Here is a 16559-nt window from a genome sequence, read left to right as displayed (position 1 = left end):
CTCTTCGAGAAAACCAGCAAATGGTGAGTGGCTGCTCTTTCACAGAGTTGAAATAGTTGATGGGGATATGTATCTTTTCCCATTAATCATAAGCCATCTCTGGAACAAGCTTCCTGTTTTTCTCTGCTTTCAACTCCACTTATTTTTCAAATCTCATATGAAAACATGTCTTATCTCTCTTATGTATTCCTAAAATCACAAAATTGAATTTATTCTATTTCATTGAACCCCTGGCTAGTTAGATGCTTGACCAATCACATAAATATTGTGCAATTTCCTGATGATTACCCATTTGAATAAGTAATTTACATACATAAATCTTTTTCTTGAAGTGCACACATTGTGTGTTACAGGAATCTCACTTTGCCACTCAGATGGACAAGATTACTGTAAGTATATTGGATTTATTGGAATCAGAACCTACATTCTGGTTCTTCAGGAGCTGTAAATATGAATTACAAGAAGGAATATTTGAAATGCAGTTTTCAGCATTTCAATTTAATTTTTCCACATAGTTGTATCCCCAGCTATTTTTTTTGGCTTAGTGTTTTAAGTATTTCTTTGAATAACCCTGAACACTGGGAAATGAGTGCTGGATTATATTAGTAAGGGCTCAGGACTGTGTGAACCCAGCTGTGTGGTGTCTGCTCTGGAGCTTGTTTAGTGTATGAGAGTTTAGAAGCACAGAGAGATCAGATGTGCAGTTTTCTACAACCTGCATAGGCATATCTTAAACAAATCTTTTTCCTTTACTGCTGCGAGTTAAATAAGAAACAATAGTACAATTACATAAGTTTCAGTGAGTGTCTGGCCTTATCATTGTTCATTGAAAACAAAGATAGAAAGTATTCCTAGAAGTGTTTGCCTTATGTGTGTGTTACAATAAAAGCATTTGTTCCTTTAGAGAATCTATTTTTCGATGATTTTTTTTCTGACAGTTCATTTTTATCGTGCTTCTCTAGTTTATAGATCTTTTTTGCAGAATTTTCTTACTATTTGCTCTTAGAAAAATACTAAAGTTTGCATGCATGAAGGATTTTAGAGCATTTATGTACTAGAATTCCAACTACATGCACACTGCAGCCAAATTTTCCATATTGTAGAGAATAAGAAACCACAGCATAGTAAAGTGCAGATACTAAGTTCACATCTTTAGTTATTTAACAAAGGTCTGACTGTGAAGCCAAAACCTGAATATAAGAATGTTTATCATGTTCACAGAATCACAGAATCAAGGACTGGAAGGGACCTCAAAAGATCATCTAGTCCAGTCCTCCTACCGGAGCAGGAACACCTAGGTGAGGTTACACAGGAATGTGCTCAGGAGGGTTTTGAATGTCTCCAGAGAAGGAGACTCCACAACCTCCCTGGGCAGCCTGTTCCAGTGTCTGTCACCCTCACTGAGAAGAAGTTTCTTCTCATATTTGAGTGGAACCTCCTGTGTTCCAGTTTCTACCCATTGCCCCTTGTCCTCTCATTGGTTTTCACCAAGAAGAGCCTGGCTCCATCCTCCTGACACTCACCCTTTACATATTTCTAAACATTAATGAGGTCACCCCTCAGTCTCCTCCAAGCTAAAGAAACTCAGCCTTTCCTCATATGGGAGGTGCTCCACTCCCTTAATCATCTTTGTTGCTCTGCGCTGGATTCTCTCCAGCAGTTCTCTGTCCTTCTGGAACTGTTATGTCATTTTTGTGGTGAAAACTTTGCAAGTCTTGGGGAAGATCCTCTTAAACTTTGAAAAATGCTTTTAAGAATAATTTAATATGTCTAGTTGATAGCCCTTATAAATACATCTTTCTCTTGCCTTTATTTTCTGACAGAGTTCTAACTTGCATTCCAGTTTCTTTTGTATTACGTTGTGTGGTCTTTTATTTTTCTTGTAGAAAATATTGTGGCTTCATGAAGACGGTGACAATATTGAGATGCTTTGTTTTCTTAAATTTTTACAGAGAAGGCTTTGAGATTACCAAAAGTGTTTAGCACTTTTTCTAAACTTCTCTGAGAGAAATATATAGGCAATAAACACAGAGGAAAATACTCTAGACGGTCTTAGAAAACTACCATCAGAATAGGAAGCTCAGTTGTTCAGTGAAGGACCCAACTGAAAGGTGATTAACTGGTACTTTATCTTGCCTTGGGCCACAAATGATGAAAAATGAAAAGGAGGCTGAGGGGGGAGACCTTCTCACTCTATACAGCTACCCAAAAGGGGGTTGTAGCATGGAAGGTGTTTGTCTCTTGTCACGAGTTACAAGTGACAGGATGAAGGGAAACAGCCTCAGGTTACACTAGGAAATGTTGAGATTGGATATAAGAGAAACTTGTTCGAGGAAAGTGTTGTCAGACATTGGAGCAGGCTGCTCAGGGAAGTGACTGAGTCACTGTCCCTGGAGGTGTTTAAAAGGCATGTAGGTGTGGCACTTAGGGACATAGTTTAGAGGTGGACTTGGCAGTGTTAGGTTAACGGTTGGACTCTATTATCTTAAAGGTCTTTTCCAACCTAAGTGATTCTGTGGATGATTATACGTGGACTATATCATGTGTAAGCCAAAATTGTATCCAAGATAATTGTTAGCCCTAAGGTATGCATACTGGAATAATTTGGCATGAAAGCTCTTTGCTGTATTTTTTTTGTAAACGAGAACCTGGATTGTTAAATTGAAATGGTCATAGTAGTAAGTTCAGGTGTTTGTATAATTTTTGACAGGTGAAGTTATTTCTGAAACAGCTTGCAAATAGGAGGTAATTTAGAAATGCAGATTTAAAACCAACTGAATAATTGCTGTAGGGGTCTTGTTCCCATTCTTTCAAAGTAAAAGCAAAAAAGGTAGCATCTAAAAGAAAACTTGCTACTGCTTCTAGTTTTGTCCCTTCCTCATCCCCTGGGTCATGAGAGACGTGGGACCATTGAGGGGGGTTTAGTGAAGGATCACCAATGCAATTAGAGGATTCAGGAGTTTGACCTATGTAGAAATCTGGATGGAGTTGAGTTTGAGCCTGAAGAGGGGATCTGGGGAGGTCTGTTTGAAAGATAGCTGTAGAGAAGATGTAGGTAGTTGTCTTCAGGAGAATGCACAGGAACAGGGCAAAAGGCAACAGGCTCAGGTTTCTTCAGGAGAAATTCTGTCTGGATTAAAAGAAAAAAAAAAAATCTTTACCGTAAGAACAATAAAACACTGGAATAACTTGCTCAGAGAAGGGGTGAAAGACTCTGCTTGACAGGGCCTTGAGTAACCTAACATAAGGCTTTGTTTGCAACAGAAGATTGGACCAGATGGTCTCCAGAAGTCCTTTCCAACCGAATTTTTTCCTTCATTCTGTGAATCTATCTTTCTGTGATATTCTAGCAAATAAGGAGAAATGGGCTAGGCAGGCTCTGGTACTGCTAGTGATTTGTGGAGAATAATAGTCCTGTCTCCTCTAATGTGATCCGTTCCTCAGAGCAAAGCAACCATGCAGTGTTAAGAAAGAAATGGGAGAGGGATGGCGGTTTGGAAGAAGGCAATGCCTGAACTTTTCAGAGGAGGGACATGACAGATGGCTGGAGTGGAGGGAAAAGTACTGTGTAAATTTGAACAGGAGCATTGAGAAGGGTAGATGAACAGTTGAAGAAACCTAGGACAAAAAAAGGGGTAAGTGAAGAGTCAGAAGGTGGTACCATGTGGGTTTGATATACACTTGGTACACTAAACAGTCAAGTGTTGAGTGTATTCACCATGCGTGCTAAGGTTTGGATGATGGGAGGACTGACAATGCGGGAGGCATTATATACCTCCAGGTACTGAAGGTGAGTAGTGTGGGGAGTCCTGGACAGTCTTCTCTGGTAGGGTGAGTAGCTCAGGGTCACTGAAAACAGGAGAACTCTCTGAAGTAATGGAGGAGAAAGGGTACACAGGGACAGTCTTGAATTTTTTTGTAGTTTGAACCACCTGAAGAGGCTGGTACCTTACCACTGTTGTCTTAAATATCTGGGAGAAGAATAGAAATAATTAAGTGGATTGTTTGGAGCAGGTGTTAACACAGTTATTTGATCATAAAATGGATCACATAAACTCAGAGAGATGAAAGACAATGACTTTTCTCCAAGTCAAATTTATTTTTTGTTATTTTTCATTGTTACAGGGAAGTAGATGTATGTTTCATTTGCCTTGGTAATCCATCCAAACATACTTGATATTGTGGTGGTTGTTTTGTTGTTTTGTTGGGTTTTTTTAATTATTATTTTCAGTATCATAATTTTCTACAGAAGTAACTAATTCTGTCTGTAGATTGTTCTGGATCATTCCATTAGCTGACTACTGCAACTGTCAAAAAAGCTTCTGTCTTAAGATATTTTCTTCACTTGAGTCTATAAATGAAATTGAGGGCATCTCTGAAATGTCACTGCCATGTCTTGTGTGATGTGTATAGTATGTCAGGTTATGCTTTGCAATATGATCAGAAAATTGTCAGAAAACCTGAACGTGTGCTTAAGTCTGATATTACTTGGTTCAGATCAATTATTACTGCTGTCAATACCTGTTATTATACAGGACAACCACTTTGTATCTTTGGTTTAACATAGGGAACACTAGCGTGGAAAAGGGCCGTTCTTTGCCTGTAGTCCCTTATAGAATCAGTGGCGGAGCTGCAGTTGGGATCTGCATCTTTGTTAAGCAATTATTTAGTGATGGGTTTTTTTAAAAGTAGTGTGGTATTGCGAGAGAAGACTATGATTTGGATTAAATATGAGGGTTTTTTGGTGTTTGCTTTTTTTTTTTTTTTTTTATTTAAATAAGAACATTGCATAACCAAAAAATTTTGTCTCAATATGTGGAATTATCTCAGTCCAGGATTTTACTGTCCCTACTAAAGAAAATGTATTGCTTTCTGCCATTGTCTGTTTAGCCAGTTGTAAGCCCTATTGGACAGATTGCATGGTATGCTGATTAATGATCTAGGCCGTGGGTGATTAGCCGAGCGTGCAATGAGATCCAGAGCTTCCAGTGTACTATAGGAATGCCATTGATCGATATAACCACACAGTATGTAGTGCCTTCTGCAAAGTAAATTTAGACTAATGGGGAAAAGTGGTGTAGCCCCTGAAGAGCTGCTGCAATGCTACGAAGATGTGCTTTTTTTTAGAGAAGGCTTAAATTTAATCTAAAGATTTGAAGGTTTGTTTAATTTTTGGGTTTGTGTGTTGTTTGAGGTGTTTGTTTGTTTTCTTGATATCTTTTTATTGTGATTACAGACATCTCCCTACCTCTGTTTTTCTTGCAGAATAAATCCAAAAAACTTAATATGCATGTGATAAATTTGGTAGATTGTATTTCTACATGTGCTTAAATAGTATTTCATATCTCAGCCTCCGAGGGCAGGAGGCAGAATAGCCTGATGAATTCTGACAACCAGCCTGCTGTTTTATAAAATGTTACTGGATCAAGCTCTCAGATGTCAGAGACTGTATATGCTGCTTTTGTAGCTGAATATAATTTTTTTACTATAAAATCACCTCTGATTAAATACTTTCTTTTTGGGAATGCTGAAAATATGCAATATGTTTATCTGAAAATATATAATACATTTGCCTTTCATTTCACATTTTTAGTGTGGTAATTCTGCTATAGGAATGAGTTTTTTCATACTGTGTCCTGAATAGTCATCAGCATTGCTGCTTTGAGGCTATATAAATTCAGATAATTCAGATTATATAGCAGATTTGGTTCATAATTTTTTCTTTTTTTTTTTTTCTAGAGCAATAACATGAGGTAACTCAATTGCTTATTATTACTGCTCTGTTAAAATTTCTGTAACTATCTCTAATTTATAGGTAGTAGCTCAATTCCAAATTTCTTTCGCATCATGAAGCGGCAGTTTACTGAAACAGAGTGGGATGTAATCAAGTCTATGAGTAATGAATGGATGCAGCTGGATATGTTTCATCGGCATTGGGTAATACTTTTTTTTCCTATTTGAAGACTGCAGTGCTATAACCTGCACATTTTGTTTTGATATATTTTTTTAGTATTTTCACTATGGTCAAATTATATATTATTAAAATTATCTATTATACTTTTTATAGTTATGTGTTCATGTGGAGATAATATTTTAATAGATTTTATATTTTAGTGATTTTTTGTAATGTCAGAATAATTTTGAGAACCATAGTACAGCTGACATTTCAAGAAGGATTTGTGGCTGGCTTTAAACACACAGCCAGAACAAGGTAAAGGGTTCATATCTGTGTGCGCCACTAGTTAATTCTAGTTGTATGTTCATTATAATGCTGCAAGTTAGGCTAGGTGTTAATGTTACTGATAACTTTTTATCTTGATAATTGCATTGTTCTACCCTCACATGTACAGTACTATGTCTTAAATTTATTTGGCCTACAGTGTCAGCTCAGAAGTAATGTTTATAGAACAGTTTGCAAACAGCCAGTGTGAATAAAATACATTTATTCTGTGTTTTAGGCTTTAAAGGAAAGCTTCTTAAAGGCTATTGGAGTTGGAATTGGCTTTAACTTGCAAAGAATTGAATTTAATGTGTCCCCGTTGCAACTGGAAATAGGGAAGGTATATAAGGAGACAAAAATGCTTCTGGATGGAGATGAAGAAGAGTGGACATTTGAGGTAAGAAATATTCAGATTTATTTTTTCCAATAATGATAAACAGCCTGAAAACCATATGGTTGCATTGCAAATTTGATTTTTTCAATTGTAGCTTCGCACCTTTGTTCTGTATAACCACATTGTACTTATATCAGTCAAAACTTAGGATATAAATCCACAGCATTTTGAAGTATTTTTGGTGATTGCAAAACACCCCAGAGATATATTAATTATAATGGCTTCTTTTTATTTTTTTTCTGTTCCTGGAGTATATTTCTGGCAGTCTATGAAATTCATCCCAAGGTGTAGGGGAAGTTCACTGAAGTATATTCAGACCTGACTTCCGAACAGTGTCTAACATTTTAAAATTCTTCATTAGCTGGTCTAGAATGGGACTAGTGATTAACCAACCCCATTAGTTAGTGTTTATGTTAAATGTTTGAAGTGGAGGAGGTGTCTTCGCCTCCTTTGGGTTTCTTACTTCTTGTCCATACAAGCTGATAGAAACATGTGCTTTTGTGGGTTTTGAGTCAGTGCACTGATGGTTGTTGTCTGTGGGAATGGAGAGATGCAAAAGACTTGTCTTTGCTTAATTGGAACATTAGTTTGTGCTCAATCTTTTATCTGAGTTTTGGGTTTTTGTTTGGTTTTCCTTCTTGAAAGTTACTGACACATCACTAAAACATGTATCCTATTAGATTTGGTAGAAAATGATCAATAGCGTCTAATTTAAAGAGTGTAGAGGGAAAGATAGTGACATAGTTTAGTGGTGGACTTTGTGGCGTTAAGTTAATGGTTGGACTTGATGACCTTAAGAGTCTTTTCCAACATACATGATTCTGTGATTCTGGACAATGAGCTCAAATTATTTAATTACCTTCAAAAACCAAGTTAAAAAAAAATCTTAATACCATTTCTCTACACCTCAGAGGGATTTTCTGCAAACCACTTAAAACAAAGGAAGAAATGCAAATGAGATTGTGACTTTAAAATTGTCTGTAAAGGGCACTTTGTTCCAATTTGCTCTAGGTTTGTGCAGCTGGTATATAGCTGACTAGCAATTCAAAGAATATATACATTGCAATTTCACAAAGAAGTCAAGTGCGCTTTTCAGTAAGAGTATTCAGATTCCATTGCACATTTACATTTTGAAAATAACTACATAGTTGGTGGCAGCTGTTCCAGTAGAGCTTGTCTAAATGACAAATTTCTGGTGTATGCTTGTTTTGTGTAGCATACAAACTGCATGTATGACATGCATGTAGTAAAAAAGAATGTATGTACCAGTAACATTTAACTTGAACCATAAGTTGGCCTTTTCAATTTGTTCCTTTCAGCATTTCTAGCCACATTTGGTTTTATGTTATTTCAAAAGTCTACTCATACTAAATCAGCCTTCTTAGTGATATTGCCATGCTCTCTAGGAATTGAGTATGTAATAAAATTCACTGTTATAGAATTATAGACTGGCAAAAGAAAGTCTTAGAAGAGACTGTAATACCTCTTGTAATAGAATGCTTTCTTTATTAATACTAACAGTGGACCATTGTCAAGGAAGCATCTACCTTTTTTGGTTCACTTCTAGAACTCCTCATTTTTGTCTTTGACATGTCTGTGGTCAATTGATGAAAATAGCCTGAAGATGATGTAGATAGAACCCTGTATTACTTAAATGCTTTGTAATTATTAGATTTTTTCCTTATTACTTAGTAATTACTGCTAGAAGCTTAATGTAATTTTTGTCTGAGGAATGTCTCCTCTTTGATACTTGCCCCTCTGCTTCCCAAGAGCACAGCCTTATAACAAGGCATATGGGAGTATTTAATTTTTTATTATTATTATCAAGTTTAATTTAAATACAAGCTCAATTGGGATATAATATCATTTAAATATCAACACTTATTAAAATGAAATTGAAAAAAATAATTAGTTTTTCAGTAACCAATCTGCAGCTGAATATTAAGCATCACCTTTTTGTCTTCTCCCAAGTTTCTATTCATTTTGTGCTTGTTTTCTTACTTACAAAAGTCTTTTCTTGTTCCATTATTTGCCCTTGAGCCAAATTCTTGAAACAGTTTATGAACTGAAAACACTAATTGTGAGAAATTTTGGAGAACCACCCAAGAGATGTGATTTAGAATCTCCTGTATGTCTACATAGTATAGTATTTTCTTTGTGTTCCCTGTTGTGCAGGGTTTGCTTGAGTGGACTTTTTCTATCAGATAAAAGAATATAATGATCTCTCAGTTTTGCTTTTCAGATCTGCCTCTATCATTATGATAAGAGATGATTGAAGAGAGCAAAACTGTTTAAAATCCAATTAGTACATATTGTGGATTGTCTTATCTCAGTTTTAAAGATAATCTAATGTACCAAAAACAGAAGAGAGAAATAAAGAGGATTTTACCCACTTAAATTACAGAATATGTTCTGAAATCTCCTTCAGAAAGTACCATGTAATGTGGGGAAAACAAACAAACAAAAACCAACCAACCAAACAAAAAACCCAAACAAACAAAAAAAAACCTACTTAAAAGCACAAAGACAAGAAAAATATGTACCACCTTATACTTCTCATGACAAAAAGGTCAAGAGAAATACTGGTGAATCAGAGCAAATCAAAGTTGACACTGTTCAGACACCCTGTAACTGTTCACAACAAGAGCAAAGGCTGGTCATGTTGAAGAAAGAATTTTTCTGTGAACATATAAAAAAAAAAAATCTGTTATTTCTTTCTAAATATCAAATGAACTACCTAGTTGTGTGGTTGACTGTTTGTTTGTCCCTTTAACAAGGGTTTGGTTTCATTAGAAATGTCTTTGCCCTCCTCCACTCCTCATTTATTTTTGAGCCTGAATAGAAGGCAGTAGCTCAGAAATAGCCTTTTGTTGTTTGATGTTAATGGATCAGTTTAGCTTTAGGTGCTTGTTTTCATACAGAACTCTAGAGATTGCTGCTCAGATTCCCTCCAACTGTTTTGGAAGGAGTAGGAGAAAAAATACAGTAAAACTTCATTTAAAATTTAATTTTAAGATATGTCTGATACACTATTTGTGTCAGAGAGTTAATGTAGGATGGGGTCATTATTCTGATGATGATTATTATTATTATGGGTAATTCTATATGCTCCATTGACTTTCTTTGAAGAAAATAAACTTAGAAAAGTACTTTTTATTTTTGATAAAAGTGAAAGAAGCTGATAACAAGACAAATATTATAATCCAAATAGATAAATGTAAGTTTATAATATCAGATCCACTACAGATATAAATGTGTGGAACAAAAAAATCCTTGTTACTGATTTGCAAAATGTTAAGTGTGTTCGTGACTCTTATTTGTCCCAGTTTTGTACAGTTAATCAGAAGCAATGGCTGGATAGCACTTATTGGAATTGATGTGAAAGAAGAATCTTAAATGAGACGTAAGACACTCCTGTTTTGGTCCCTACCTCAGTTTTGGATATAACAATTTATGAAGGAAGGACCTGATTTATACTAAACCTCACTCGGGGATTAAGAATGACCTGGCATCACTGCTGCTGTGTTGTCATGGTTTAACCCCAACCTGCAACTAGAACCATGTGCTGCTTGCTCACCCCTCCCCGGCCTCCGGTGGGACATGGAGGAGAAATTGGGAAACTAAAGGCAAAACTTGTGGGTTGGTATAAAAACAGTTTAACAGAACAGGAAAAGGGAGAAGATAAGCAGTAACAATAACAACAATGAAAGAACATACGAAGTGAGGCAATAGACAACACAATCACCATGCAGCAACACCCATGCACAGCCTGCTCCTGAATCACACTCACCCTGGCAGCAGTCACGAACAGTGGTCCAGTGCCACTGATCACAGAATCACAGAATGGTTGGGGTTTGAAGGGAACTCTGGCAATCTAGTCCAACCCACCTGCTAAAGCAGGTTCACCAGAGCAGGTCACACAAGAATGTGTCCAGGCAGGCTTTGAATGTGAAGGAGACTCCACAACCTCTCTGGGCAACCTGTTCCAGGGCTCTGGCACCCTCAAGGTAAAGAAGTTTATCCTCATATTCAGATGGAACCTCCTGTGCCTGTTGCCCCTCATGCTATTGCTGGGCACCACTGAAAAGAGTCTGGTCCCATCCTCGTGACACCCACCCTTAAGATATTTATAAACACTGATGAGATCCCCTCCCAGCCTTCTCTTCTCCAGGCTGAACAGACCCAGCTCTCTCAGTCTCTCCTCATAAGAAAGATGCTCCAGACTCCTCATTATCTTTGTAGCCCTCTGCTGGACTTCCTCCAGTAATTCCTTGTCCTTCTTAAACTGGGGAGCCCAAACTGGACACAGTGCTCCAGGTGTGGCCTCTCCAGGGCAGAGTAGAGGGAGAGGAGAACCTCCCTCCACCTGCTGGTCACACTCTTCCTAATGCACCCCAGGTACCACTGGCCTTCTTGGCCACAAGGGCACATTGCTGGCTCATGGTCAGCCTGTTGTCAACCAGAACTCCCAGGTCCTTCTCTGCAGTGCTGCTTTCCAGCAGGTCCACCCCTAACCTGTGCTGGTGTCTGGGGTTATTCCACCCCAGGTGCAGACCCTAAACTTGCCCTTTTTGAACTTAATTTCCCAAATTGTTGAATTTCATTTCCCAAATCCCCTCCACAAGGAGACTCTCCATTTTGCAAGAACCACATGTAATTGCCTGAACTTCTGCTGCCTATAGCACACAATATACAGGAAAGATGAATATTTCAATCTCTAAAAAAAAAAGATTTTAGGGTAAAGATAGAGTCAAAATAATGGTGAGAACAGGACCCTGCACTTGCCTTTGTTGAACTTCATTAGGCTCCTGAAAGGGCAAAAATTCAGACCACACTTTGCACTTGAAACATGATTGCACTGCCAGTCCTGGAGAAAACAAAGAGCATTCCAGACCCTGGCAACTCCCCACCCAGTGAATTCCTCCAAGCAGTGGGAGTTCCTTCCCCCAGCCAGCCTCTCACTTTTATACTGAGCATGACCTGACAAGGGTATCCCTTCAGTTAGTTTGGGTCAATTGTCCAGGCTGTGTCCCCTCACAGCTTCCTGTGACAATTAGCCCTGTCCCAGCTGACCCAGCACATGCACAAATAATCATTTGCCTTTGTATCACAACAAATATTTGCTTGGTTTCTCTATATGTGAACACATTATTTCCAGAATATGAATTTTAAACTGAGATTATCTGTGTCAGTTCGAAACATATTTAGTGATTGGTGTTGGTGTGTGACTGTAATGGAGTCTTTCACCAGCAGTAAGACAAGTTAATCCTGTTGTGTTGCCAGAAATAAAAAGGAATAATTTTTTTTACTTCTAAGACTGTCTAATCCAACTTCATTCACCCAGGAGTCAGTTCTGCTGTCTGGGAAGACACAGTTTCCTCATAAGCTGTCTGTTGTTGAGTGAATCCAGAACAATTTGACTCCCAGACGCATCATTCTGCTGAGCCTTTGAATTGAGGTCATTATAAGTCTCAGTGTGCCTGTAGCTTGATCAGTTCTAGTAATGCTTTGGTTATTATTTTTTTAGCAATTTGCAGTCTTCCATTCTAGTAAAGGAATGGAAAACCTAGTAAAATACTTCCTAGTAAGTACACCTGTAGATCTTGAAGTCATGGGAAATACCATTTACTGCAAATTTGATAGTGTTTCTCATGTGTATTAAATGTATCTCTTAATCTATAACAGGCAGAATTGAAAGAGTGATTTTCTTATTAGTGCTTTGCAGAAAGGTAAAACAAAAGGAATTTGATGTTTTAAGTAGTTCAGAGAGTCAAAGTCCTCTGCTCAATCTGTCAAATAGGGATAGTAGTTTTAGTGCTGAAGAAATCCCCAGTACCTTTCTGCCAAGACACCCACGTCTTTGCTAGTAACATCCCCCAACCTTATACTGCTGCTACACATGACTAGAGCACCTGATGTCTTGGCTGAGTTGCATTGAGCAGATATGAGCAAAGCATCTTGGCCCCCCCGTTGTTTTTTTTTTATATACAGGGCTGTTCGAGGATCGTGGAAATGGTATCTTTGCAACTGAAATGTTTGGAAAATACTATATAGTAGATGAAGTATAGTAGAGAAGCCTAATTCAGACTGACAGCATTGTTTAAAAAGACATTTTGCTTAAATTCAAAAGTGAGGGGGATAACGCAACTGTGGGAAACTGCAGCAGGTCTGTGGAATCCTTGACAGAAAATATGAGAGTAGAGATCAGCCTTGAGATATTAAGATTTACCCTTGAGAAGGATAGGAGTAAAGGAGTATCCGGAGAGAGGAGAGATGTACCCGTGAGAGAGAAGGGGATAGAAGAATAACATGGATGATAGAAAAATTAACCAATGAGATATTAGTGCTGTAACTTGTAACCAATAGTGAAAAGACACATGAACTGATAGAATTGTATAAAAATGCACTTGTAGCAATAAATGGCATCTATTACTTTCATCTTGAAAGAACTTGGTCCATGTCGTTTGTCCGTCTCAACCGCGACACGCAACAAGAAAACAGAAGAACATAATGATGCTTTCTTGGTAATCATGCACTTGTTTTGCTGGAAAAGACCTGTAAGATCATTGAGTGCAACTGTTAACTGAACACTGCCACAGTAAATCTTCAAAGGTATCTTCATCCTTGAACTCTCCATCCAAACGGCTAAAAAGGACTATTGATTTTGAATGTCATTATTTTAAAGTATTTTAAATGATGTTCTGCTATTGTTCTAAACATTTGAATAGTCTTTGCTGGAAATAGAGCAAAGAAAATGCATTTACATTGCCTTTTTTTATCTTTACTAGGAAACCCGGTTAGATGACCATCATCATGTTGCAGTGGCTCTTGGGAAACAGGAGAGATTTGGACAGAAGCATTCTGACGTAAGAAATTATGAAGTATTTTCAGATCTTGGTAACTAATCACTTGAACATAAACTTAATCTGATGCTGTAGCTAAAAATGTGTTAGCTTGGATGTAGGGCCAAGGAGAAAACTTATCTTAAGCACAGCATTAACCGGATTGATAGTGAACTGTTACCTCTAGTTTTGTTGTGCCTGTTTCAGGAAGCATCTGGGAAGGAGAAATTGTTTCAGAGGACAGCAAAAGACAGTGTCAGATCTGGAATGTATGTGTTAACAGTCTTCAGTGTGTTCAAGGGAAGATTAAGTGATTTTTGTCACAGCCTGTTAGTACTCATGTGGGAAGGATAGTTTTCACAGAGGGAAATGGAGACAGTGAACCAGTCTGGGCTGCTAAACTAGTACAGCACCTCATCAAACTGATTTTAATGGGAGACTGTCAGTGCATGTGTCCCAGAACAAATCCATCTCTCAAACACCATTATGACAAGATAACCCTTGAGACATACAGCAGCAACCAACAGATGGGAAGAACAGCAGTGTTAGTCTTCATTCCATGTGGTCTCTCTATTGAGAGAAGCAACAAAGCTACTTAAAAGCTTTTCAGGATTTTCTGTGTAATTTAACAAAGGCCAGAAAATAGCAATAAAAGTGAAATTTGAGGCAGACTGGCAAGTTGTAGCTGAGATAGCTAGACAGTCGGCAAAGTGTGACAAATTGCCAGGTTTGTCTGTGGTGTTTTAGTTGCTCACAAGAAAATGGGTTTTCTATTATTTAAATACAAAGATTCTGCCAGGAACTAGAAACAAAGCAGTGTATGAATGGATAAAAGTATGGAAGTTATGGTCATAAAGTCAGTCAGTGTTCATAGTTAACAGAGAGGCAGACTTTTAACTAGTATTGGTTAGGGGTTTTTTTTAAGAACAAAAAAAAGAGTTATAGATTACCCTTGAGGATTTACTGTGGTAAATCAGTACTCAAATATTCTTCAGGAAAATATGTGCAATCTGTTTGACAGGACATACTCAAGTTTGCAGTGGGGCTACATATCACCCTTTTTCAGGAATACTGATAATTGTCAGTCTGAGATGAAAAGGAGGAGGCCATTATTTTTAAAGACAGTTACCTAAGTATTCTACAAAAAATTGGGGATTTTTCCGTATTGACTTTCACTGTCACTGCCACACACCTTAACATTATCATAGAAAGAATAGACATGGTATCGAGAGTTATGATGGAAAGTATTTGAATCAAGAAAAATCTCAAAGGCATACTTGTCCACTGACTAAATTTTTGATGACCTAAATTTCATTAGCTCTATTCACTAAAAAAAGGCCATTTTAAATAGGACAAGTGAGTGTTCTGTGACTCCCCAATATGGAAACAAAGTTCCTCTTCAGGAGTCCTTCTAACAGAAATGTGGAGGAATAAATGTGACTTCGGCTCTTTCTAACAGAACTGTGAAAAAGTATTCTATGTGTTGCTAGATGTGTTGAGAGGAAAAGGTGTTCTTCATCTTAGTTCAAAAAAAACTGAGTGTGTAGACATTATGCATTTGCTTCAAGATGTCAGTGCTTGTTTCGGTTCCCTCTCAGCTATCACAAGAGCAATTCATCATGTCCTATTTCCAGAACATGTACTTTGAGTGAGCTTTCTTCCCAACCTGAAGTACCTACAATTCACAGGAAAAAAACAATCTTTACTTTAAAGTACCATAATTTAAATTCTCTAGTGTCAAGAATCTTAACAAAATGTCTACTAGTGATTGCTGTGTGCTTGAAGATACAGAACGTTTATCTACACTCTTAGCTAGATTTAGGCAGTTATCTGAGGTGGGTCTCAGCAATAGACATCTGAGTTTATAATTTTTTTTATAATTCCTGTGTGGGCTATAAAATATCTTTTCACGGAATCACAGAATGGTTGGGGTTGGAACAAAACTCTGGAGATCATCCAATATTTTCTATCTTCTTCAGTAAGCAATATGTAGTTTAAACTGGACAGGGAATATTGCGGGAAGAAAACTGAGATTTATTGATTCGTGCAATATCTTTTCTCCTTAGGTATGTTCCGTGGAGCCTAACCAACCACAGTTTACATTATTGACTTTTGAGGATTTAATTGCATCTGGTATTCCAGTTGCACCTGAGGATTCTGCATATTGGGATAATTTTTGTTCTAAGCAGGAAAGTCCGATGAAACAGAATTTACATTTAAGATAAGAATACTTACAAGGAAAAGAAAATTGTCGAAGTCTTTATGTTGTTACTCTATGTAAACAGAGTGTGGGAATAAGTGTGTGTAAATTAGTCATGTTTTTCCTTATTTAAACTAACAGTCTGATTATCACCTTTTTAAAATTGCCATTGTTTATTAATATTTTAAGGAATATGCTTGTTTCCTCACTGAAGGAATTCTGAATGAGAAGTCTAATCTGGCCACATGCTTTTTTGCTTCTCCATGTCTGTGGTTCTTACACTTCAGTAATTACCTGTGCAAGGAACAGGGAACAGAGCTACAATAACGTTGTTAATTAGTCAACAACTGTTTAATATATAAAAATGTGTTTCCATACTTCATTTATGCTGAAGTTTAAATTATGATACCGCCTTTTCTCTTACAAAAATAGTAGTTTTATTCTCAGATGGGAGAATTAAAGCCAGAAGAATTGGTACAAATCCTTCTGCTGTTACTATATGGGACGTTTGTACAACGCTTTGTGTAGCAGCAGGCTGAAGAAGTCTGAATCTTAGTAGTCTTGGAACTACATCTGTGCAAAACTAGTTTGAGGCAGGGAATTAATGTGTAAGTATTTCATATCCTTTTTACTTGCAATCTTTGTTATTTGAAGCTTCCTATGTGTAACTTAGGGGTTGATTTTTAGCTGGTTTTTTTTGTATTTTTTTGTCTCAGCAATATATGTAAGCCAAACAGCAGTTCAGTTTTCCTCCACTTGCATTTACATCTCCACTGCCCTAGACACTAAATCATGTGGGGGAAACAAGCAAACAAACAAACACTATTTACGTTTTTTCCAAATAGTCTGGTAACAGACATTTGAAGACAGAATATTTTATTGTCTTACAGTAAATTAAAATTT

At 37.2% G+C, this 16559-nt stretch overlaps 1 protein-coding gene across 2 annotated transcripts in view; it reads left to right on the top strand.

The window, feature by feature from the left end:
• The window catches only part of AASDHPPT (aminoadipate-semialdehyde dehydrogenase-phosphopantetheinyl transferase), a 30213-nt gene extending 14191 nt beyond the window's left edge, over positions 1-16022 (top strand). For both annotated transcript variants that reach the window (XM_080358907.1, XM_080358908.1), the window contains exons 3-6: positions 5816-5937; positions 6459-6617; positions 13403-13480; positions 15523-16022. In XM_080358907.1, the coding sequence (XP_080215033.1) occupies positions 5816-5937; positions 6459-6617; positions 13403-13480; positions 15523-15681 (518 nt within the window). In that variant the 3' untranslated portion in view covers positions 15682-16022. The remainder of the gene's footprint in view (positions 1-5815; positions 5938-6458; positions 6618-13402; positions 13481-15522) is intronic.
• The last annotated feature ends 537 nt before the right edge of the window (positions 16023-16559 follow it).

This window comes from Nesoenas mayeri (genome assembly GCF_963082525.1).
Source record: "Nesoenas mayeri genome assembly, chromosome: 1".
NCBI classification, from domain to species: Eukaryota; Metazoa; Chordata; class Aves; order Columbiformes; family Columbidae; genus Nesoenas; species Nesoenas mayeri.
The sequence above is the reverse complement of the archived record's forward strand: the minus strand, read 5'-3'. Positions and strand labels throughout refer to the sequence as shown.